Source organism: Psammomys obesus, unplaced genomic scaffold, assembly GCF_907164565.1.
Source record: "Psammomys obesus unplaced genomic scaffold, mPsaObe1.curated_primary_1811, whole genome shotgun sequence".
NCBI classification, from domain to species: domain Eukaryota; kingdom Metazoa; phylum Chordata; class Mammalia; order Rodentia; family Muridae; genus Psammomys; species Psammomys obesus.
In genome coordinates, this window is record NW_026596225.1 from 3,676,598 (window position 1) to 3,700,730 (window position 24,133).

The 24,133-nt window shown below is 50.5% G+C and overlaps 1 protein-coding gene and 1 non-coding gene across 3 annotated transcripts; both read left to right on the top strand.

Annotated features, from left to right (window-relative positions):
* The first annotated feature begins 5,280 nt into the window (after positions 1–5,280).
* On the top strand, positions 5,281–24,043 carry Cltb (clathrin light chain B). 2 transcript variants are annotated; one of them, XM_055595769.1, is made up of 6 exons: positions 5,281–5,560; positions 9,677–9,723; positions 18,503–18,620; positions 18,809–18,920; positions 20,531–20,584; positions 23,612–24,043. In XM_055595769.1, the coding sequence occupies exons 1-6, from the start codon at positions 5,374–5,376 to the stop codon at positions 23,781–23,783; spliced, it is 690 nt and encodes a 229-aa protein (XP_055451744.1). In that variant the 5' UTR covers positions 5,281–5,373; the 3' UTR covers positions 23,784–24,043. The 2 variants fall into 2 exon arrangements, with proteins under 2 accessions (XP_055451744.1, XP_055451745.1); XM_055595770.1 differs by lacking the exon at positions 20,531–20,584 and having other exon boundaries at positions 5,282–5,560.
* Positions 15,441–15,545, top strand: LOC129668099 (U6 spliceosomal RNA). Its single transcript, XR_008718867.1, has one exon. It is a non-coding gene; the product is annotated as a U6 spliceosomal RNA (small nuclear RNA).
* Positions 24,044–24,133: the final 90 nt, after the last annotated feature.

Here is a 24,133-nt window from a genome sequence, read left to right on the forward strand (position 1 = left end):
AAAAAAAAAAAAAAAAAGCCAGAAAAAAACTCCAAACCAAATCCAGAACACTCCAAGTGTGGTCCGTGGTCCTGAGCCACCACCACAAGTAGAGGGACTACAGAGGTGATCTTGGTGATCTTAGAAGAGCACTCAGGTCCACCTGCGACTGTCCCCAACCAATGCAAATTGGTCCTGGCATCCAGGAGCTAAGCAAGCACTAAGTGGCCTGGTGGTTAAGAGGCTTTACTGCTCCCTCAGAGGACCAGAACTCATTCCTGGCACCTGTCTGGTGGTTCACAATTCTGCTTCCAGGGGATCCAACACCCTCTTCTGCCCTCTGCTGGCCATATGGTACACATGCATACATGCAGACAAATACTTGTGTATCCGAAAACATAAAATAAAATATATTAAAATAAAAATTTTTAAAGATGGTAGATGCCTTTAATCCCAGCACTCAGGAGGCAGAGTGGTGCCCTCTTCTGGCGTACAGGTGTACATGCAGACAGAATATTGTAAACATAATAAATAAATAAATAAATAAATAAATAAATAAATAAATAAATAAATAAATAAATAAAAAAAGATTCCTCTCGAGTTCTTGCCCAGACTTTCCTTAATCATAGACTGTAGCCTGTGAGCTGAGGCAAATCTTTTCCTCCTCTAAGCTGCTTCTGGCCCTGGTTGTCACAACAGCAGCAAACAAACTAGAACACCTACTGTCCAGTCATCCTGAACATAAGCCTTCTATCCACCATTTTCTGCTGCCTTAGCCACTGGGAGACGTTAACCTACACTCTGTGAATTTGCTTCTCCTGGATATTTGCTCTAAACGGAACAAGTCAATGTGCTGGCTCTGTGCCCAACTTCTTCCATTTACCACAGCGCTGTCAAAGTTCAGTCATGCTGAAGTATGTGTTGTACTTTTAATGACTGAAGAGTGTTGTAGTGTATGGTGGGATCACAGATTTCAGTCAGCTAACCCACATTTGAGGTTTTTTATATATAAATTATTTTGTTGTTTTGCTTTGTTTGTTTGTTTTTACTTTTTGAAACAGGGTCTTTGTTGTTACAAACCAACCTATCTTCAAGCTCCTCATGCTCTAGCCTCAGACCTGGAAGGGCTGGCTGTGCAGGCACGCCCAACCACGCTTTCTTACTGTTGGCTATCATTGATAGCCCTGCTGTGAATGTTTGTGTATAACTTTGTCTTGAATGGTTGTTTTGGCTCTTGTGAATACATACAAATGATTGAAGTTGCTGGGTCATCTGGTAAGTCTATTTTTAACTTTTTGAAGAAACACCAGCTACATTTTTACATTCTACAGTCTGTAGTGGATCCAAGTTTTCACTGTCCTTGTTAACACTTTTCTCTTAAAATAAGAAAATAAAAGAAAAAAGGATGTGTTATCTCAAGAGTGTGAGCACTACCTAAGTGAGGTTTTGATTTGCATTTTGTAATGACTAATGACACTGGGTTTCTCTTTCATGTGACTGCTAGCCATTTGTACATTTTCTTTGTTTTGTCTTTAGGACAAGGTCACACCACAGAGTCTAGGCTGGTCTTCTCCTCTTCCCTTCCCCTCCTCCACCTCCTCTTCTTTTTGTGTGTCCTTGGCTGTCCTGGACTTACTTTGTAGACCAGAGGCTGGCCTTGAACTCACAAAGATTCGCCTGCCTCTGCCTCCCCAGCACAGGAATTACAGGCGTGTGCCATTGCACCTAACTTGGTCTTCATTTCTATGCCCACCTCACTTGTGTATATCCTTGGGGGGAAAGGTAGCCGTTAAAATCTTTCTTTCTTTCTTTCTTTCTTTCTTTCTTTCTTTCTTTCTTTTTTTTTGAGACAGAATCTTGATGTTAGCTGGTCTTGATCTCCTACAACCAAAAAAATCCTACTGCCTCAGACTTTTGGGTAGCTGGATAGCTCATGCTATCTCACTTATATGCTTATTTATTATTATTTTGGTGATACTGGGAATCAAATTCAGGATCTTGAAAAAACTATGGAAATGTCTAACCACTGAACTATACCCTAGCCTTTGCTTTAAATGTTTCAAGAAATTGAAGAGTAAAGAACATTCCCACTTGGACTAGAGAGACTGTTCAGTGGTTAGAGCACTGGACACTCTTCCAGGGGACCAGGGTTCAATTCCAAGCACCCACATGGAAGCTCATAACTCTCTGTAACTCCAAGACCTGACGCCCTCACACAGACGTACATACAGGCAAACCACCAATGAACATAAAATAAATTATTTTTAAAATGAACATTCCCACTTAACTCACTCTGTGCTGAGTAATACAATGATACAAAAAACAAAACACATAACAAAATAATGAATCTCTTGAGTCTAGGATGGTGGCACACATCTTGAACCCCAGAACTCAGAGGTAGAGGCAGGCAGATCTCTGTGAGTTTAGAGGCCAACCTGGTCAGAGTGAGTTCCAGGACAGCCAGGACAATGCAGAGAAACCCTGTCTCAAAACACAAAACAAAGCAAAAAAAAAAAAAAAAAAAATCAATGTGAGCTGAGCACAGTGGCAGTTGTCTTTAGTCCTGGCACTCAGGAAGTAGAAGTACGCAGATCTCTATGAGTTCAAGGCGAGCTTTGTCTATATAGCAAGCTCCAAACCAGCCAAGGCTACATAGTGAGGCCTTGTCCAAACACACAAAACTGAATATAAAAAACCTCCTACAAAAATACAGTTAGCCTGGCCAGGCGTTGGTGGTGCACACCTTTAATCCCAGCACTCGGGAGGCTGAAGCAGGCAGACCTTTGAGGCCAGCCTGGTCTACGGAAAGAGTTCCAGGACAGCCAGAACTATGTGAAGAAACCCTGTTGTGAAAAAAAAAAATAATTAGCAGTACAACAAAAGGATTATACGCCAGAAACTGGAGGGGTTGTTCCTGGAATTCGAGGATGGTCCTACATCAAAAAATCAAGAAGTCAGGCGAAGCGGCCCACACCTGTGGTCCTAGCACTCGAGAGGCCTGAGGCCAGGGAGCTGCCATGACCCACACCAGAGCTCACGGAGAGCACAGGCTGTCTGAATAGAAAAAAACAGAGAATGGGGATGGGTGTCCTTGGAGCTACGTTTTGTCTTGATTGTTTCTCTGCTTCCTGCCCACCACGAAGCAGCCTTTACCACACTCTCTGCCAGGACACTGATACTCTATCTCACTGTGCAGAGGTCCACAAGCATCCGTGGGCTGAAGCCAGCAGCCACGAAGCTCAGATCTCTTCAAGTCGTTTCCTAAGTATTTTTTCACAGTGGCAAAAAGTGATCAAGAGAGATGAAGAGCTGGATGCAGTGGGCCACGCCCGTAATCCCAGCACTGTGGAAGGCAGATGCAGGCAGATCTCTGTGAGTTTGAGGCCAGCCTGGTCTACAAAGCGAGTCCAGGACAGCCAAGTCTACACAGAGAAACCCTGTTTTGAAAACAAAGCAAAACAAACCAAAAACAAAAACATAAACAGGTACAATGGCAACCAAAAAACTTAGGTTCAGTGAGTGATTGACCCTGCTTCAAAGGAATTAATGGAGAGTGATAAAGACACTGGTCTCTTCTGGCCTCTACATACACATGTGAACACACACACACACACACACACACACACACACACACACACACAAATAAATGATACTTTAAAAAAATTATTTAGGGGGCTGGAGAGATAGTTCAGCAGGTAAGAGCACTAACTGCTCTTCAATTCCCAGCATCCTCATAGAGGTCACAACTGTCTGTAAATCCAGTTTCAGGGGACCTGGCACCCTCACACACATACACAAGGCAAAACACCAGTGTACATAAAGTAAAATAAAAATAAGTCTTTAAATTAGAAAATAAAATTGTGTGTATGTTCGTCTGCATGTGTATGCAATGCCCACGGAGGCCAGAAGAGGGCGTTAGTGCCAGCAAGCTACGGGCAGCTGGAAGCCCCGAGATGCCAGGGTTTGGAGCTAACTGCTCCTGGGCCATCCCGGAAAGCAGCGAGTGCTTTCAGCCCCTGAGCCATCTCGCCAATCTTTAACAAAAAAGCACAGGTGAGCTGACGGAGAAAGCACTCCCTAGTTGCAGAAAGCAGAGCACCGCTGTCCTGGGGGTGGGAGGACGCAGAGAGAAGCTGACTGAGAAAGGAAGCCTTTCCGGTGAAGCTGTGCTTCGTTTCTGCACTGGGCTCGTAGTTACACTCATGGCGCAGAGCCTTCGTTGTGCTTGACGGTTGTGTTCAAGCTGCTGGGGTGGAAAGCACAACAGTCCCCCTGAGGTGGTCGTTTCTGCTATGCCATCAACCTGCCAGGCAAGGTGTTCCCACTGGGGATGGGAGCGCAGGCTGCTCCTGCAGGAAAGCTGAGGCATCTGGGTCTTACACCTCTGGCCTCTGTAGGCTCCTGCGCACACCTGCACACGCCCATACACAGACACATATAAAACAAGCGTATCACTTTAAAAAATAAGTTTTAAGAAAGCATTCATGAAGCAGAAGCAGGTGGATCTCTGTGAGTTTGAGGCTAGCCTGGTGTACATAGCAGGCTCAAGGTCAGTCAGGGCCACATAGCAAGGCCCTGACTCAAACAAAACAAAACAAAACAAAACAAAACAAAACAAAACACAAAGGAAGCCAACTCTGGCAATAGGCAGGGACACCTTGGTGGTGGTGGTGTTCTTACATCAGTCAGGGGCAGAGTAGATGGTCCTTTGTCCATCCTAGCCTGTTGCCTGACTTAGTGGCCAAAGCTGTCTTATGCAGTTTCAATATACAAATATTGACTACCAAAGAAAAAGGCAGTTTTACTGCGGAGAAACCAGGCTCCCCATTAACTGAGAAACGTGAACCTAACGGGACAGATTCTGCACTGAGAACTTGGCGTCACTTAATCTGAATAACTAAAGAAATGTAAGATCTCAAGTCGAGGCGCAAAACAATCGACTCCATGACCGTCGATGTCAACAGACACAGAGAAAGAGGAGCCGTGGCTGGTTTCAGGGGATCGTCAGACAGGTAAGGCGGCGGGGTGAACGGGCCTCTGCTGCACGCACCGGGGCGCGCAAGCCTTTCCCGGCTTCAGTTCCCTCCTCTCCCGTAGGAAGAGGACGGCCGCGTCACGCAGCTCGCAAAATCGGCTCGGGGAGAAACTTTCTGCGAACCAGCTCTCAGCCCGCGAGCTCCGCCGGAGCGGGCTGCCCGGAGGTGGGAGGCCGGGCCCGAACCGAGGGCGGGGCCGCCGCCGCGCCCCGCGGGCTCCGCCCCGGCCGCTGGCGTCACCACATTCCCGCCGCGGCTCCTCCCGCCGCCGCCGCCGCGGTGACAGGCGAGCCGGGCGGGTGACGGGAAGTGCGGGCCGCGGGCGCGGGCGGGGAGGTGACAGCAGCACGCGGGGAAGATGGCTGAGGACTTCGGCTTCTTCTCGTCGTCGGAGAGCGGGGCCCCCGAGGCCGCCGAGGAGGACCCGGCCGCCGCCTTCCTGGCCCAGCAGGAGAGCGAGATCGCCGGCATCGAGAACGACCCCGGCTTCGGGGCACCTGCCGCCAGCCAGGTGGCCTCCGCGCAGCCGGGGCTCGCGAGCGGGGGTGAGTCAGCGCGGCGGCCTGGAGCCCGGGGCCGCGGCCGCTGCCGGGGGCCGGAGGCCCAGCCTCGCTCACACCGGCCTGGGTGCCGGCGGGGGTCCGAGCCCGGCCATCTGGGCTGACCAGGGGTAGCCCGGGGGGCGGGGGGCAGGCTGCGTGTGTCCGTGGGGCCTGGGAAAAGAGGGAGGAGCCGGGAAGTGAGCCGGGAGTCTGCGCTGAGACTGGATCCACTGACTCCGGGGACAGGAGTTTAGTCATGACATTTCATCCGCAGGCCAGCTCCTCCAGTGTCTGGCCTGGAACCCTCCCCTGCTTGGTTCTGAGAGTCGTTCTCGAGGCCCAGGGTCCTAGCCAAGTGGTTCTGGTGTGGAACGAACACAGTCCCCACCCAGGGCTTAGCGTTCATTCTCCTGCAGGGAAGCAGGGGCCTCCAAGAACCCGCAGCTCTTCCTCGGGGACCACCTGCCGTTCTGCCGCGGTGGAGACATGTTAATTACACTTAATAATTTCGCACACATTACTGAACGCATTTCAGAACTGGCTACAGGAAGCCTCAAAAGGTACACTATTAAAACAGCTAGGAAGCGGCGGTCAGGAATTAAACCCCTTCTGTCCGATTCCGCGTCCTTCCTGTCCAGACCACATTTGCCTGACTGTTAAGTCTGGGCAGCGGCATAAAGGGCCAGGAGTCCTGCCCTCCCTGTTGTAACTGTTTGTTTAGTGGATCTACCAACGTGGGCCAGGACCTCTGTGGATAGCTTCAGACATGAGGGCTTAGGGCCTGTTGCCTGCAATGTTTATCATTGATACTTCTGACCCAAGGAACAATTTCTTATAAATATATTTAAGTAAAATGTGGACCTTCCTGGTTACACTCCTAATAGGCCTTGTTTCTTATTTTTGTTGCAATTTTAGAGAGGTCTAATAGGTCTATTGCAAGTAAGTCTTATGTGTACCTGTTCACAAAGCTCTGTAACAGTCATAGTTCTTAAATTTGGCATTCTGCTATGCTGCCATCCCCGCTGGGGACACAGAACGAAGCCACATCTGTGGCTGAAGGGTTCACTCAACTCTGCCATGACTAATGTCATGAGCCTTTTGTAACATATGAGAACCTGGAGTTTGCGGGGTTATCAGGATGGCACTTGAGCCTGACTCCTGGAACCTGTGTGGTAGAGAGAACCCACTCCCACAAATTGTCCTCTGACTTCACACACACACACGTGGGCATCCTGTAGGCACACACATGCACAAGTAAATAAAATATAAATAATTCAAGAGAAGAAATTGGAGTTTGAGTATCCTGCCTAGGGCCACACAGCCATGAGTGATAGACCTGGGGCTTGGTTTCAGGCCTCCTCGCTCCATACTCTATGTTTTCCTAAAGACCAACTGTGCAGGCCTCCCTAGGAGGCGGCTGGACGTGGCAAAGCGAAGCAGGGGCCTACCAAGCCAGCCACACAGGTCTGAAATAGTGCCGTCTGTCCACAGGCCCTTCCTTGTCCCGGGAACCTGCCTGGGTGCCTGCGTGGAACTCATGGGTGCACAGTTCCCCTGGGAACAGCTTGTCCCTCAGCAGGAGGTCCCAAGTTGTTAGACACTCACAAGGAAGACAGATGCAGCTCAGGCCGAGGATACCCATGAGGGCCTGGGACTTAGCAAGCTGTTTGTCCTGGGGGCTGACAGTCTGGATGGGTACAGCACTGCCTGGCTCTGGGTATGGGGGGACAAATATGGTGCTAGCCCTTAGGGGAGCTGCCAGGCACACAGCCCTCTGAGTGTCTGCCAGACTCCTACATTTGATGCTGCAGGTGTCCAGCTGCCCTCCTGAGAGGCAGTTTGGGGAACAAGGAGGTACTTCAGGAGGGGGCTCAATGGGTGTTCAGGTGTGAATAGAACGGACCTGATTCTCCTAGGCCTAGACAGTGCTAGGCATCCTCCTTTGGGTTGCAGGGAGTGGCAGGAGCCTGGGTGGTCTGGAGGAAAGGGCTGGGGCCTTCTGGGAGCTGGAGAGAAGCTGCCTCCAGCAGCAGCCAGCAGTGCACACCTCTGAGTCACCTCCCCTCAGACAATGAGGTGTTCTGACAGCAGCACCTGTGCTGAATTCGCTCCTGCTGACTCTCTGGAGGCCCTGGCAAAGCTGTGTCTGGTGTAGGCGGGAGCCTGAGCCCGGCTGAGTCTTCTTTCCGGGTAGATCTGCAGCCAGCCTGAGCCATGGACACTTTGTTTCCATTCATCAGCCTTGGGCACTGCCCAAATGGTCTACGCTTTCACACCCAGTTCTCCAGGCTCTTGGCCTGACTGTGATGTATGGGCCAGCTCTGTGTAATCCTGTTGCCTCTGCGGGCCTCAATACGCTCACAGGAATGTTCTGGATCCTTTGCCCTTATTCCCAAATGGGCCAGGCATCCGAGGAGGCCACACAGCTTAGGACTTGTATTTGCTCTCTTCGTTCTGTGGGCCCTGTTGTGCACACGGGATCATGAATGTGCAATAGTCAGGTAATTCAGACTGGTAATTCCGTAGGTGGGTGTGTCCAGTCCCAGAGAGGCTAACAACACTCCCGTTTTTCTGGAGGCCAAGGTGGGCACCAGGAAACTCAGTGGCCTTGTCAGAGAGGGGTCTGCTGGGGGCAGATCAGGTTGAAGAGAGGTAGATGGACTTCTCCAAAAGGCTGTTCCTACAGGCACACAGCATGAGGAATGGACCCTGGCGAGATAAGGCTGAGGAAGAGGCTACCACTCATTACCCTTTTGGCATCACCCTCATTTAGAGAGCAGCCCCCTGCCCCCCACACCTCAGATGGTGAGAGCTATTGCAGTGGATCAGGATTAACCCCTGCTTGACCGTAAGTAAGTTATCATTGATATCTACGGCAGCTGACTGACAGGGGTTAAGAATCCCCCTTCAATCCTTCCTGGCTAAGCCAGAATCACGGTTGCCCCTCACGGTTGTCCCACCCAGGACTAACTGTCCTGTGGTGACCACATTAGGCCTGCTGTGGCTCACAGCTAGGAGGCGTGGCAGTTTCAGAAAGGCCTTGCCAACTGCAATGAGCCCCAAAGAGCAATCCAACTCTCATTTGGCCAACTGTCTCTGTCTACCCATTCTATGCAAGAGCCCTTAGCTGGAAAAAAAAATGCATTCAGAGCCTGGTAAAGGGTACATGTTCCCAGGCATGCCAAGTCAGAGTGGGACACCCATGTAGTATTATGGCATACCCCAGAGATAAGGCCTTCTTTTAGTGCCTGAGGAAGCAGGCTAAGGTTCCAGTAGTACCCTTGCACACCATTAAAAAAAAAAAAAAAAAAAAGAGAAGAGTTCATTTGTTTATTCAGCATCTAGTGAGACTGAACTTGTAGAAAGGCCCAGGTCCCATGCATGGGCGTGGCTCTGAAGAAGACAGCCAGCCACTCTTCCAGATGTTTGCCAGATGTAGGAGGACAGACCAGCCAAAGTGGTGGTGCAGGTATGAGATGCCAAGGGTCCAGGCTGGGCTGGGTATCGGAGTGAGTAGGAGGCATAGTGAGGGGCAGGGCTACAGCCGAAGCTACAGGTAATCTGTGACTAACTGGATGTTGGACCAAGGGATTGGGAGGAGTCACAGTGAAGGCAAAGGGAAACCTTGGGATGGGCACAGAGAGGAAAAATAGGCCAAGTGTTGCCCAGGGGGAGCTGTGAGGCCTGCTCTCCCAGGCAGAGCAGTTGCCCAGGGTTCCAGCAGGACATGCAGAGACACAGCCCCCTCTCCTCCTCATCCCTGCTGGCCTCTCCCTAAGCCTGCAGTAGCCATGTCTGCTTACCAGGTCCCGGCTCCACAGGTAACTTCAGGAGGGTAAGGAACAGTGCAGTGCCGGCTGATCTAGAGCAACTGCAGTAGCCTTTCTGAGCCTCTACTTGAGGCTCTGTGAACTGGCCACTGACAGCTTCTTCCTAGGGGTGTGGTAAATACTAGCCTTGACAGTGGGTACACACGGGAACACTCTGGGCCCGAGCCTCAGCTGTTTATATAGCCATTATATCTGAGGGGGATGCACAGGTTGGCTCCAGAGCTAAAGGAGGACCATTTTGTGCTTGTAAGCTGGACCATGAATGATGCTGTCTGCTTGCTCTTTCCAGCTGGTTCTGAGGACATGGGGACTACAGTCAATGGAGATGTGTTTCAGGTAAGCAGAGGTGGGGCTGACTGCCTCAGGCTCAGTCACTTGTGTCTCCACTGGGGGTCATTTAGGGCTGTTTTCTTGTCATGTTGGGGAGACAGTGACTGAGGAGTTGTTCAGATTGTCCTCACGGGTATCCAGCTTCAGGAAGGAGTGGCATGGGATGAAGGACATCGGAGCTCTGCCTGAGCAGGCGCTTCCCACATCCCACACCCGTGAGTGCTTTTACTCTTTGATCAGGAGATTAGGCGTGGAATTTCCCCGGAGCAAACAATTGGGAAAATATACCGATTCTCAGCAGGATGATTTGTAACAGCAGACAAACTAGCAGTAATGTAAATGTCCAGACTCAGGGCCTTGGTAGACAGTTACAAAGGGCTATCAGAACCCCCTGTCCCTTATGCATGTCCTTATTAAAGTGACTTGCAGAATGAGTGATGTGCCATTACTTTTTACATTTTAAGCGTTTGCACAAAAAATGTTTGGAAAAAGCATTGCAGTTGTTAATGATGGTTGGCCCTGAGCATGAGAGGCCCGGGCTTCCTGTTTCCACCACAGGGACTGACTGGTAGGGATGGATGGGTAGATGGAGGGTGTTCTACTTAAGGATAGTCTGGGATGGGGCTCAGTGGAGAAGCTCTGAGTTAAATCTCTAGTACCACAGAAAATGGAACAAAACACAGCACACAGACTGATAGAGTGTGGGAGCCAGTGGCATCCCCCAGAACCCCACCTAGGTGCAGAGAACCCTGACCTTTAGGTGGGGCTTGGCCTCCACTATGTCAGGGCCTGCAGCTTCCGGATCTCCTGAGCCCCACCCTGCGGAGGAGTTGGCCTCTTGGATTCTGGGAGAATAAACAATACTTTCTTATGTAACTGGGAGGGGTTCGCCGTAACACAGGAAAACTGGCCTAGCCCCATTTCTGGAAAACTACTTGACAGACAGTGAGCTAGAATGGTCTCTTCCTGGGACCCCCTCGGCACCATGCCCAGTTGAGTGCTGCAGAGCTAAGGAGTAAGTGTTATTTTTGTCCTGTTAGAACTTCTGACAGGCCATTTGTGGGCTCTAGGCACATTCACAAGGACTTTAGTGGCCCCAAAGGTCTTTATTGTGAAGTGGACATGCTGCAGCAGCACTTGGAACTGCAAGAGTGTCTCTAGAACATTCTGAGCAGCATCCTCTCTTCAGCTGAGAAGCCTGAGAGTCGCAGGTGCTGAAGAGCCTACACAAGTCCACAGAGCGACACCAGTGGGCTTGAGTTTTCCTCACTTGAGTGCGGTGGCTCTCCTGCCCTCTCCAGCATCCCAGTCCACCTGAGGGTGTGCAGTCTCAGCAGTATTCTTCCTCTTGCTATCACAGCGCCCTGAGGCATGGAGCTCTGTGAGTCACAGCACTCTCTGGTGCTGCCCTAGAACACCCCCCACCCCCCCCCCCCCCCCCCGGGCAAGGGAGGCTCACAGAAGAGACAGTGCCTTTGATTTAGCTGCAAAGCTCCTTCCAGCCTGCATGGTATACTCTCTGAACTGGTCTTTGGTCTGCTGATGGATCCTACTATTTGTAGGAGGAGCATAGCAGTATGTGGTTCAGGGACAAAAGCCTTGATCTGTGCAAACTCGGCACATCCCAGGGACAGCCTTGCGCCTTAGTCTTTCGTAGACTACCACGTAGGTGACCCTCAGCACAGCCTGAGGGTAAGCCTGCCAGCACCATGCCAGCTACTTTGGCGCCATGGAGGATGGAGAGGGACAGGGATGAAAACCCCCTGTAGGACTCATCCCCCCCCCTTCTTGCCGCTGTTCTCCCCTCCTATGAGCTACTTAGGGGACTCAACAGCTCAGCCCAGCTTAGCTTGAGCTGTTCAATCCTGAGAGCCTCGTCATCCGGCCGTGGGGTTTATCATGCACTTGGCTGGCATCAAAGCCCAGAGGCTTTCAAAGTGGAATCCAACAGAGAAGCCCCCTCAGAGAGGGGGGCCAGGAAGGCTGGGTGGCAATCAGCTGGCCTGTCAGTGGCTTGCTTTCTGCTCCTGGCTATAACCAGCCCTTTCCTCAATGGAGCTTTGGAGGAGTTCAGAGTGCTTCTTCAGATACTAGTATGGCCACTGATACCCTGGGCTGCTAAACCTCGTGGAAGTGACTGCATCTCCTACCTAGGAGGCTCAGATGGGCATGGGTGAGCCTCAGTGTGGCCTCTGATGCTTACTGGCTCAGGCAGGAAAACAAACCCAAAGCAACTGGGAGGAAAGCCAGTGAGGTATCTCTTGGGGCCTGCCTGCCAGCACCCCTGCTGTGCTCACACAGACTGGGAATGAGTGGTCTAACCGCATGGTGACTGCTGCGCAAGGCAGTCTTTTTCATATGCATGGACCGTGGGGTGACGTCCATGGCCATTACTTTCTGTGAGCTTTACTAGGAACCTTGAGTGGGACACTGTCACCCTCACTTCACAGGTCTGAAATCAGAGTTGCCCAGGGAAGGGATTTTTCTCAACAGTTATCACCCAGCGCCTGGCAGGATAAGCACTCTAAGCCAGGCCTCTCTGCTACAATGTCCAGCGCCTTTCCTGGGCCCTCGCCTGCCTTTATAATCAACCATTTGTTCACTTCTCAACACCCATTCTTTGTGGGCAGGGCCAGTGCTGCGGTGGTGGGTGTGAGGCAAAGCCAGTGCAGTGTTTGTCCCCAGAGTTTATGACTTATGGAGCTCAGAAACCTGGAAAGAAGTCACTATAGCCCAGGAGCCTGGATTTAGGGTGATGCCCAGACATGAGGGACATAAGTTCAAGGCTAGCATGGGGCACATTTTGAGGCCTTTAAACAAAGAAACAAAAAACTTAACAGCCTGAGTTCTTTATAGGGATTAACCTACTTAATCCTCCCAATACCCCATTACGCAGTTTCTTTTATTATCCTCATTTGCTCAAGGAGATTGAATAGCTGTTCTAGTTACACAGCTTGAGTGACTTCAGGAGGTAAAGTCTGGAAGCCTAACAGGGGAGTAACACAGTGTGTTTCCCTGCTGCCTAGGGAGGCATTGCTGGTTCTGGCTGAGGGAACAGAAGGTAAGACACTTGGCTCAGGGCTCATCCAGAGTCCCTATGGAGTCTGCTGTACAGAAGGACGTGTTAGGAAAGCCCCAAGAGGCCACAGACCCAGTGCTGATAGCATTGCCTAAAGGGGAGTCACACAGAACTCTCAAACAGGGCGTATCAGCGGCCTCTCAGGTAGTGTAGCAGGGGCTCCCAGCCTGGGCCTGAGACAGGCCACGTCTATTTCCGGGGTGTAAAACTGCTCCAGGGCTGCCCAGGCTTCATACCCAGACCACAGGCAGCAGTGGAAGCCTAGACTTCATTTTCTGGCTTCTCCTAGATGATGACCTTGGATTAACTTAACCTTTCTGAGCCTGGTTTCTCATTTGTAAAATGGGGATTCAAGGCTTTGCCCTGCTGTTCGCACAGAGTTGTTGGGAAAAGCACATTCTAACCACGACAGCTTCTTGTAAATTACTGACTTGTCTACTCAGTACTCAGTGAGCTAAGGAGTAGACTGGGGGCAGGAAACAGGTGTGCATGTGTGTGTGTGTGTGTGTGCGCGCGCGTGTGCCTCTGTGTGTGTGTGTGTGTGTGTGTGTGTGTGTGTGCGTGCGCGCGCGCGTGCACATGGTGTATGTGTGTTATGGCGGCAGGCAGAGACACTGAAGGGACAACACCTCTCATCTTGAGGTCACTTAGCACAGCCAGGGTGTGGCTGGGTGGTAGGCTTTGTCTAGCAGGCTAAGGCCCTGGATTCAGCACTGCGGTGACTGGGCACAGAACAATGGAGGAGACAAGGGCAGTACAAGAACCACACCACACAGAAGCAGCATGTTCCTGTTAGCTATTTTATAGCAAGGATGTACACACCCACTTATTCACGTTGAACCTGGCTCTGTCACTTGCTTGCCAGGGGTGACCATGGTACTTTGGAATGAGATTCCCCTTACCTATAAAACAAGGGCAATAAACACCTTCCAAAGCCAGGGATAGTGGTGCACGCCTTTAATTCCAGCACTCAGGGAGGCAGAGGCAGGTGGATCTCTGTGAGTTTGAGGCTAGCCTGGTCTACAGAGTGAGTTCAGAACAGCCAAGGCTACACAAAGAAACCCTGTCCCCTGCCCCCCCAAAAAAACCACAAACACACACAAAAGACAAAACAACCTTCCCAGTGGAATTATAAAGATCAAAGACATCTATTTAGACACAAGTGCTCTGGAACCTAGCTAGGTTAGGGAGCCTGCCCAGAGGAGCTTCTCCAGCATTTCTTTAGGCCACTTTCTCCGGCATGTCAGCACCTATGTACTTAAGAGTTTCCCAAAGGCATCTGCCCTGCTTGGTCCTCCAGCATGCTGGGTTTTTGCCTATGATGCCTTTCCTCTGTCCTTCCTGTTGTCTGCCCTCAGGCAAGAATGGCCATGCCATTTTTTGTCTGGTCTCTCACCTGGCCTGGACTACAGTACACCCATCAGCTGTGAGGGACTCCCTGTCTAAAGCAACCAGAAGACAGGCTGTCTTGTCCATCCCTGTCCAAAAGCACCTAGACATATACGAATTTAATCTTCCCCTGTCTGCTGGGTTGTGCTGGGGATTATACTTGAACCCACAGTCTCATGACTGTTCGGGACATACTCTATCATTGAGTTATGTCCTGAGCCTCAGTAACCCTCCCCATCTAGGCCTTCCAGCTCTGGATGCTGTGTGGAGGCAGTCAGTCACTGGCCAGAAGGCTAAGGGGGAGTGGGAAAACAAGCAAGCCATTCCAGACAATAACAAGTGCTGTGATGACAATAAAATCAGCTGAAATCTACAGGGGACTGATTCTAGAACCCCAAAATATAAAATATAAAGATCCAAGAATTCAAGTTATTTAATAAAATGGTAAAGTATTAGGGTTATGGAACACTTCCAAGGCCCTGGGTTCAATCCCCAGCTGTGTGATTGAGGGGAATGGCATAGTATTTGCATGTAGCCTACACACATCATATCCTATATATGATACTATTTAGGAAAAAAAGACAGAAACAAAACTCTGCATATGTTCATGGAAGAGGCTGCTGTTGTAGAAATAACTATAGTGCAGGCTCAGTGACCTCAAGGATGAGCAGATTCAGAAGGAAATTGCTCAGATAAGCACTGCAGTCCAGGGCGGTGGCAATGCCTTTAATCCTAGCTCCTTGGAGGCTGAGGTGGGAGGATCCAAAATTCAAACCCAGGGCTGGGGAGATAGTACAGTGATTAAGAGCACTGACTGCTCTTCCAGATGGCTAGGGTTCAGTTCTCAGCAGCACATGATCGTTTACAACTGTCTGTAACTCCAAGATTTGACATTGTTACACAGACATACATGCAGGCAAAACACCAGTGCACATACAATATAGATAATAAAAAAAGAAAATCCTTTAAAAAATTCAAGGCCAGATTGGATAACTTAACCTGACCCTGTCTCAAAACAGGAAGGAAAGGAGGAAGGAAGGAAGGAAAGGAGGAAGGAAGAAAGAAAGGAAGGCAGTAGCAGCAATATGGTTCATCTGAAGGCACTAGTCCTCAGTCCTGATGAGCTAAGTTTATCCCTGGGACCTACATGGTAGAAGAACTGATTCTTGCAAGTTGTCCTCTGACCTCCATACTTACACCATGGTGTGTGCATACACACATAAAATAATAAATATAATTTAAAAATAAAAAGACTGCTCACTTCGGCAGTACATATACTAAAATTGGAAGGATACAGAGAAGATTAGCATTGCCCCTTAAAAAAATTGAGAAGGGCTAAGGATATAGGCACTGTTCTGTGGGAAGACATTAAACAACAGCAATACTGACAGTTGGGCAAATGCTGGAAGGAGCACAGGGATTGGAGACCGGGGGAGTTAGGGAGCTTTGGGTAGACAGCAGAGCTAGAGAAGGCCGTGGTGGGAGCACTGGGATGGAGAAGCCTGGAGTGTAAGGGCCTGGAATGTTCTGGGAGGAGGTGGGTCCCAGGTGGACATGCACATGATAGAGATTTCAGCGGCTGAGGGGCGGAGTTGGGTCAGTGCCCACAGCAAAGTAGAGGGCCAAGCACCAGCCAGGCATGGTGGCAGAGCCCACACTTTCACCTTTAGAAAGGCTCTCTCAGACCAGAGGTGTCCCATCCACACTGACCTAACATTTCTGTCCCAAGCTCTAGCAACTCTTGTCACCAGAGCTGAACCACACTAACCACCTCTGTCCACCTCTCTTGGCCTTAATGTTGCTTCTGTACAATGGGAATGAAAAATGACAGTAATGGGCTAGCAAGATGGCAAAGCAGGAAAGGCACTTGTTGCCAAGCCCCAGGGCATGACCAGTCTCAGAACCCATCTCAGAAGTAGAGAACCATTCCCTTAAGCTGTCCTCTGACCTCTACACTCAGGTCCTCTCTGCAGATACAAGTAAATATTTTTTTAAAGATTTATCTATTTATTATTTACATAGTACTCTGCTTGCTTGTACACCTTTGTACCAGAAGGGCCATCGTGTGGTTGCTGGGAATTGAACTCAGGACTTGTGGAAGAGCATCCAGTGCTCTTAACCTCTGAGCCATCTTTCCAGCATACAAATAAATAAATGTAATTAAAGACAAAGAATAACAGTCCTAATAGCACCCACTGAGCTATCATTCTGGGGCACTCTTCCGTCTTACAAAGGGTTTAGGATGGAAGAGGGCTTGCTGAACACGCACCATTTGGGTTTCATCAATGCAATGGAATACAACGCTCATAAACCTGGCTTAGTGGCACACACCTGATTCCTGCGCTCTGGACGTGGGGTTGGATAATGAGAACTTCAAGGTTATTTCCAGATATAGAGCAAGTTCTCAGCCACCTTGGGCTATGTGAGGCCCTGTCTCTACACAGAGAAATAAATACCTGGAAAATTCCATGCGTCACACGCAGCATCGGGTGTGAGAGTCCCATTTTCATGCGGAGCTCAGCCAGCCCTGTGCACTGGTGAGTACAGCTGTACTGTCAGCAGTGGGACTGTGTGGCTTTAGGGGACAGGTTCACCACAGGAAAGTTCTGTTACTTTATTTTATGTGTAGGAATATTTTGCCCTTGTTTTCTTACTTTTTTGTCGCTGCGATAAGACACCATGACCAAGGTAACCCAGAGAGGAAAGTGCTTTTTTGGGGCTCAGTTTCAGAGGGTCAGTGTCCATAACCATCATAGCAGGCAGCAGGCAGGCAGGCGTGGTGCTGGAGCAGTAGCAGAGAGCTTACACCTTGAGCCACTAGCACGAGAAGGACAGAGCTAACTAGCAGCAAGGTGGCCTCTGAAACATCCAAGCCAGCCCCCAGTGACACACCTCCTCCTCCAGGCCACACCCAATTCTTCCCAAACAGTTCCACCAACTGGGGACCAAGCATTTAATGGTTGAGAATATGGGGGCCATTCTCTTCAAACCACCATAGCCTGTGTGCGTGTCTGTGCAGCAAAGTGTGTGTCTACAGCCACACTCTAGGTCCTCTGAGCGGGATCGACGGATCATTGTGAGCTGCCACAAGGGTGCTGGGAACCAAACCTGTGTCCTCTGGAGGAGCAGTCAGGCTCTTAACTGCCAAGCCACCTCTCCATTTGTCTCCTCCTTCATTGTCATAGCAAAGTTTTAGTTTGCTTTGTTTTTTTCAAGACATGGTTTCTCTATGTAGCCTTGGCTGGATCCCAGCCTGGATCTCACTATGTAGACCAGGCTGGCTGGAACTCACAGAGATCCGCCCCTGCCTCCCGAGCACTGGGATTGAAGGTGTGCAGCTTCAGGTGACCACCCAGCTATGGCCACGCTTTAGCCATGGTTGTCTGCCTGTGTCTGGACTGCATGTTCCCTCAGCAAGTGTCTGCTGTCTATGTGCACTGAGTTGGCTTCTGTACACAAGCAATGGACCACAACAGACCGGCCCTGCTATCATACAGGTGATATTCTGATGGACAAATGAACATATTAGTAATGAGGTCATAGCAGACTGTATAAGTCCTATCGTGTAACAGTTATAGCAGAGATAGATGTTAATGATGGCAGCACAAGGGGCTCCCCATCGTGTGAAAGGCAGATGACATTAACACTTTTTAAAGGTTTAGTTTATGTGCTTGAGTGTTTTGCTTGCATGTATGTTGGATGCATCACCTGCATGCAAATGCCTGTAGAGGCCAGAAGGTGTGTGATCCCCTGGAACTGGTGTTACAGACAGCTGTGAGCCCTGTGATGGTGCTGGGAACTGAACTGAACCATGTGAGTGTTCTTTCCCATGGAGTAATTTATTATTTATTTAATGTGCATTGGTATTTGACTGCCTGCATAGTCTGTATGAGGGTGTAGGATCCGCTGGAACTGTTACAGACAATTGTGAGCTGCCCTGTGGGTGCTGGGGATTGAACCTGGGTCCTCTGGAAGAGCAGCTGATGCTGTTACCCACTGAGTCATCTCTCCAGCTCCCCTAAACTTAGGTTTAAAACTCATCTTATTCCTGTAACACTCAGACCCTTTGGGAGTATACAGTGATCAGGCACTGAGAAGTTGAGTGGCCTGCCCAAGGCCATGTTGGGAGCCGGGCTGCTGGCAGAGAGCAATACAGAGGATAAAGATGCCGTGGTTATAAGGGCTGGGTGGTGGTGTGGGCTGAGGTTGCCTGCTGCTGCCTGCGGGTCCTGCTCTGAGGCCTGTCTTAGTACCAGTAAGAGCAGTCCAAACAGCAGGGCGGGTGTGACAGGCCAGGACACTGTGCTTATGTTGTAGGAGGCTAATGGGCCTGCCGATGGCTATGCTGCAATTGCCCAGGCAGACAGGTTGACCCAGGAGCCTGAGAGCATCCGCAAGTGGAGAGAGGAGCAGAAGAAAAGGCTGCAGGAGCTGGGTGAGGGCATCCCTGGGGGAGGGACGATTCCAGCGGGGATGGCCTCTGGGACATGCTGGGTGGGACAGAGCGAGGCAGCCTTGGAGCCTGGGCAGGCACACTCGGCTGAGGGTGGGTCCTGGGCTGCTGGATGGGGCCTGGATGGGGCAGCCAGGGTGGCTGTGTTCATTGTCCTGCTGGGCTCACAGATGCTGCCTCTAAGGTGACCGAACAGGAATGGCGGGAGAAGGCTAAGAAAGATCTAGAGGAGTGGAACCAGCGCCAAAGCGAACAGGTTGAGAAGAACAAGATCAACAACAGGTGGGCGAAGCCCTGGGACCGAGGGGTGCTGAGGAGGCTGAGGGAAACCATGGGCACATAGGAGGACACGAAGGGAGCCATGGGGCAGCGAAAGGGGCAGTGGTGGGGAAGACTGTCTTGAGATGGGCAATGTATGAAGGACATAGGAGAGAAGAGCTGTGGAGATCTGGGGTTCCTCATAGCACGCCCACTTACCAACTCCTACTCCTCTCCATGACTGACAGGAAACAGAATGGGTGCCAAGGCCCTGAGCCCTCTGTGGGCTCAGGTCTGGGGGGAGTGAAGAGCCTGAGTATCTGTGGCCATTTCTTATAGAAATGACAGTACTTCAACCCAGTGTGACTTGAGACATTAGAGGCCTATAAGGACGAAAAGGCCAGGGCAGTGGCACTGGGTGTGAACGATGTCAATCACACTCCTTCTCCTGCCACTCAGCTCTGCTTCTTTCTGCTCTGACTCTACTACTGGACATACAGCCTGTGTGGGAACAGCAGCCTTAGGCTTCTGCCCTACTGTCTTGGCAAGCCAAGTGGAAATAGCAAGTATCTAGTGGCTCCTACTGAGTTGAGCATGAGCATGAACTTGGACTATGTGCTCAAGCCAGGCCAGGAGAAGGGAGGCTCCTCTGGGACCCAGCCAGGGTGAAGGTGCCATTTGCTGGGTTGCTGTGGGGGCCAGTTTTATGCTAACCACAGGGACTGCGGTGGAAGCAGCTGACCCTGCAAAGCCAAGCAGGTTAGGGGCATGGAGTAAGCTGGAGAACACGTTTGTGGAAATGGATGTTCTCCTGCTTTGGACGCTCTTCAAGATACAAGATCCTCCCCAAAGGGAAAGACAGTCAAACTGCTGCATCCCACGCTGTGCACTGAGCCATCACACGAGGACCCTTCTGTGTCCCCAGAGTTCAGGGGAAGAGAACCACACTTGGATCCAGTGGGGCCCGTGCATGAAGACCGTAGAAGCAAAGGGGCAATTAGCTGGGGCTGGAGAAGAACCACTGTCTAGAGCAGCGGCTCTCAGCCTGTGCTCACAACTCACAGGGGTCGCATATCACACCTCCCGCATATCAGATATTTACATTACAAGTCTTACAAGGAGCAAAGTTATAGTTTTGAAGTAACAACAAAATAATTTTATGGCTGGGAGTCACCACAACATGGGCACTGTATTACAGGGTCACTGCGTTAGGAAGGTTGACAACACGGGTCTAAAGCTTGTTTTTGAGGGATGTCCACGGTTCATCAGAAAAGAAGGGCTTTTGATAAAAGGGAGAATTCTAGACCTGGGAACATCATGGTAAGAAAGAGAGGATGTGGTGTGTTGGTCTATAGGGACTCAAAGTATAGAGGTAACCGTTTTGGGAAGCAGATGGTATGTGGGAGTGTCACCAGGAGGGCCTTGGGAAGAGACCTCAGTGAACAGTAGGGAGCCATCAAAGGTACAGGACTCCTAGGTCTCTGTGGGTAACTGTCAGCTTTGAATTGTACTTCCTAACATGTCTCCTCTCGGAGGTACTAACGCACTGTTTCTCTTTCTCTTTAACCCTGTGCCTGCCTGTCTTGCTGTCTGTGTTCCCCCACCTAACTCCTTCTCCTAACTTTTTCCTCAAGGATTGCTGACAAAGCGTTCTACCAGCAGCCAGATGCTGATATCATTGGCTATGTGTACGTGTCTCCTTTGCTCTCTGCAGGGGCAGCTGTGGAGGGCGGCCCAGCATTTCAGAGTCTCTTGTCTGTGTGGTATAAATGAATGTGGCTGGGCTCAGAGCAATGGCCAGAGCAGGAGGCGACCTCCAGGACTGCTGCAGGCACCAGCCCTTGCCTTCCATCCTTCCATCTCTGTCTTTCCGGCAAACTGGAGGGAGCTCTGCCCATTAGAGTTCCCAAGTGGGGGCGGAGGACGGAACGCACTGGCCAGCCTCACATGGGAGGGGGAGAGGACAAGCAGCCCCTTGGGGATGGGTAGGTGAGATGCGGAGACCTTTTCTGGACAAACACCCAGCATAGAGTGCGGAAGGCATAAACAATGAGAGATGTCTTTATGCCTGCCCTTGCCCCACCTCTAAGCGCATGCACTTGGCCATGAGCCCCTGCCCTCCCCGGCAGCTCTCCTCCCGTGCATCTGGATTTGCAGTGTGACTGGACTGTGCCTGCTCTAGCAGTAGAGGGGCAAGCAGCCCCAGGTGATAGGTAGTGCTCTCTGGACAGTAGTATCGGGGAAGCGACAGTGAAGACAGTGATTTCTGAGAATTGTTTACTCCCTTCACACACTGCCTTACTGCTCCCGCTGGAGCTGGGTCTTCTGAACCACAGGCCTCTACCGCCATCTGCACTTGCCTCCCCTTACACCACACGGCAGCAGGTGCAGCTTTCCCTCCTGCCGCCCACCCGACCTGTACCTACATCTGGCCTGTACCTGCTGGTACTTATCCTATGCCAGTCACAGGTCATACAGAGAGAAGAGACACACAGCAGCACTCCCCTGACCCCAAGTTGCTCATGGGTTGGAATCTGAGCTCTGCTGGGGACCCAGTGTGTGTTTCAGGGGCTCAAGACCCTCAGCTGCACCTTAAGATTTAGAAATGAATTCGCTGGGTTGCAAGGGTTAACGAGGACATTTTAAGTGGAGAAGCAGCTCAGACAGCGGCCTGGAGAGGACTGAGAGGCTGGGCTTTCGGCAACGGAAGGGAGCTGAAGCTTGGGAGCTGGAATCTCTGTTGTTCCAGGCTAAGGAGCTTAGATTTGATCCTCAATGCAGTTGGCAGCCATGGAGGTTTCTAACAGGGAAAGGGTTATCTGGCAGGTGTGGTGCTGTAGAATACCACTGGGTTCAATGCTCCTATTGGGCCTAAGGAAAAGGTCCAGAGGACCCAAAAAGGCTCTGAAGGAGAAAGAGTTAGAATCAAAGACTTCCCAGCCTTTCACCTGCCTACGCATTGCCAAGGGAGCTTGAGCAAAGCAGATTCTGGTTCTGTAGAACTGAGGTGAGGCTCAGGCTGTTTCTGTAAGCTCCAAGGGGATGGCCTGCTGCTGGGCATGGCCCACAGATCAGCACTAAAGACAGAGGGGGAACCTCTTGACCCTGACAGCAGCTTCAAGGATAAAGCCTTTCACCTACACTCACTGTCTAACCCCACACAGCACAGACCTGTCACCACACTGGACACTCAGAAGAGAAGCCATGCTCCTCATCTCACATGTTAACCGAACACATAGCAGAAAGGCAAGATCACCATGGAGGGTCCTGACACTGAGCTGGACCAGTTCTTCTGGTACACAACACAGTGGGGTCACCCAGAGAGCTCTCCGTTACTCCTGACCTCTGGCTCTATAAAATCTTTCTGCCCCTTTTCCTCTATGGTCATTGAACCCTGGTGTGTGCTGAGGATGTCTCATTCATGACTGAATACTCTAAATCAGTGACTTTCAAGACTGTCAACCAGAAATTCTGAAGTGTCGTAGAATTCTTGCCTGGCATACAAGAACTCTACTGACAGAAACTCAACATCCAGTACCATCAAAACAAGCAGGCTCCTGAGGAAGAAACACCCCAGCTTTTATCCTAACATAATTCCAACTGAAGCAAAACTCCCCATAGAGCCTTGCCCAAGCTGTGGCTCCACCCAGACAGAACTGTATTGGGCTCAGAAAGTTTCTCTGGCCAGATAGCTTGAGGCGTGGAGAGTTCGCCATCCATTAGAGTTGGTAGGTGGTGGTCAGTGTCCTTTCTTGGTCAAGGTGTTGGATGTGTTAAAAATGTGTGGCTGAGGTGGAGATATAGCTCAGTGGTGGACTTACCCATCATGGTTGAGGCGAGGTCAAATCCCTAGTAATGAAAAAAGGAAGAAAGAAAGGGGGAAAATAAACAAATAAAGCTGGAGGTTCTTCTGTATCAGAAACCCCAGAGTGGAAACTCCTGATGGAAAGTTACTGAGTGAGCCAGGTGTGATGGTACCTGTAATTAACAACACCCATAATCTTTGCAAGATCAAGGTCAACCTAAGCTATGCAACTAGCATGGTCTATATGAGACCCCATTTAAGCAAGCAGGCAAGAAAGCAAGCAAACCAACCATCACCAACAACAACAACAAAAAAGAAAAGCAGGAGAGAGTGACTGGGCTAGGAAGGCCTTTCTGAGGAGGTAAAGCCTACTCTAGGAGCTAAATGACAAGCAATAAGCTGGCCAGGTGCACTGGTACACACTTGTAATCTCAGAACTGGAGAGGCTGAGGCAAGATCACTTGAGCTCAAGAGTTCAAGACCAGCTTGGGCTACATGGTGGACCACAGGCTCAAACAAAAAGCAATAGGCCATGAGACGATGACCTCTCAGTCAGAGGTGACAGTAATTTCCAAGGCCTGAGTCCAGACGACTTAAGCCACACTTAGGCCTAGGTTTCTTTCTTTTCTCTTTTTAAAGACAGGGTTTCTCTGTGTAGCCCTGGCTGTCCTTGAACTCAGATCTGCAGGTCTCTGTCTCCCAAGTAAACAAAGGTGTGCCACCACGCCTGGCTAGGCCTAGGTTTCTGATGTCTAGAGTGTTCCTGATGACTGAAGTCACAGGGCACAGGGATGGGAGATGTTTGGCTAATGTCTCAGAGTAGGCTGCATACCAGAGACTGATGGGAGCACAACCCTAGTGACTCAGGAGAAGACAACCATGAAAACCTCTGTCCTCTCTCCACCTTCAGGGCATCTGAGGAGGCTTTTGTGAAAGAATCCAAGGAGGAGACCCCAGGCACAGAGTGGGAGAAGGTAGCCCAGCTGTGTGACTTCAACCCCAAGAGCAGCAAACAATGCAAAGATGTGTCCCGCCTGCGTTCGGTGCTCATGTCCCTGAAGCAGACACCATTGTCCCGCTAGGTGTCTGCTGTAAGAATGGCCAAAGCATGGGCCTTGCTGGGGCAGAGGAGCAGCTGCTTCAGGCAGAGTGGAACTTCCTCTGGTAGTTGCCACGCACAGCCTGTTCTGCTCCTCTGTGTCTCTGGGAGCTGGGAAGTGGGACCCTACCCCTTTCACCCCTTACTCCCTGCTGGCCCCATGTTCCAGCCCCTCTCAGTCCACTCCAGTGTGACTGTCCCTCCTGATGTATTTTTCTTGGCTTAAAGGATATGTTAACTCTTTTTACACTTATTTATTATTATCCTCATTTCTCTGGAAGCTGCAACTTGTGTCAGGGCTCGGTTTGTGCTTAGAACTGTCCCAGCTTCATG

Coding starts and splice junctions, on each gene's coding strand:
- Cltb (XM_055595769.1), top strand. CDS start 5,374: ATGGCTGAGGACTTCGGCTTCTTCTCGTCGTCGGAGAGCGGGGCCCCC. Junction 5,561..9,676: donor GCCGGGGCTCGCGAGCGGGG/GTGAGTCAGCGC, acceptor TGCTCTTTCCAG/CTGGTTCTGAGGACATGGGG. Junction 20,585..23,611: donor GCTGATATCATTGGCTATGT/GTACGTGTCTCC, acceptor CTCCACCTTCAG/GGCATCTGAGGAGGCTTTTG.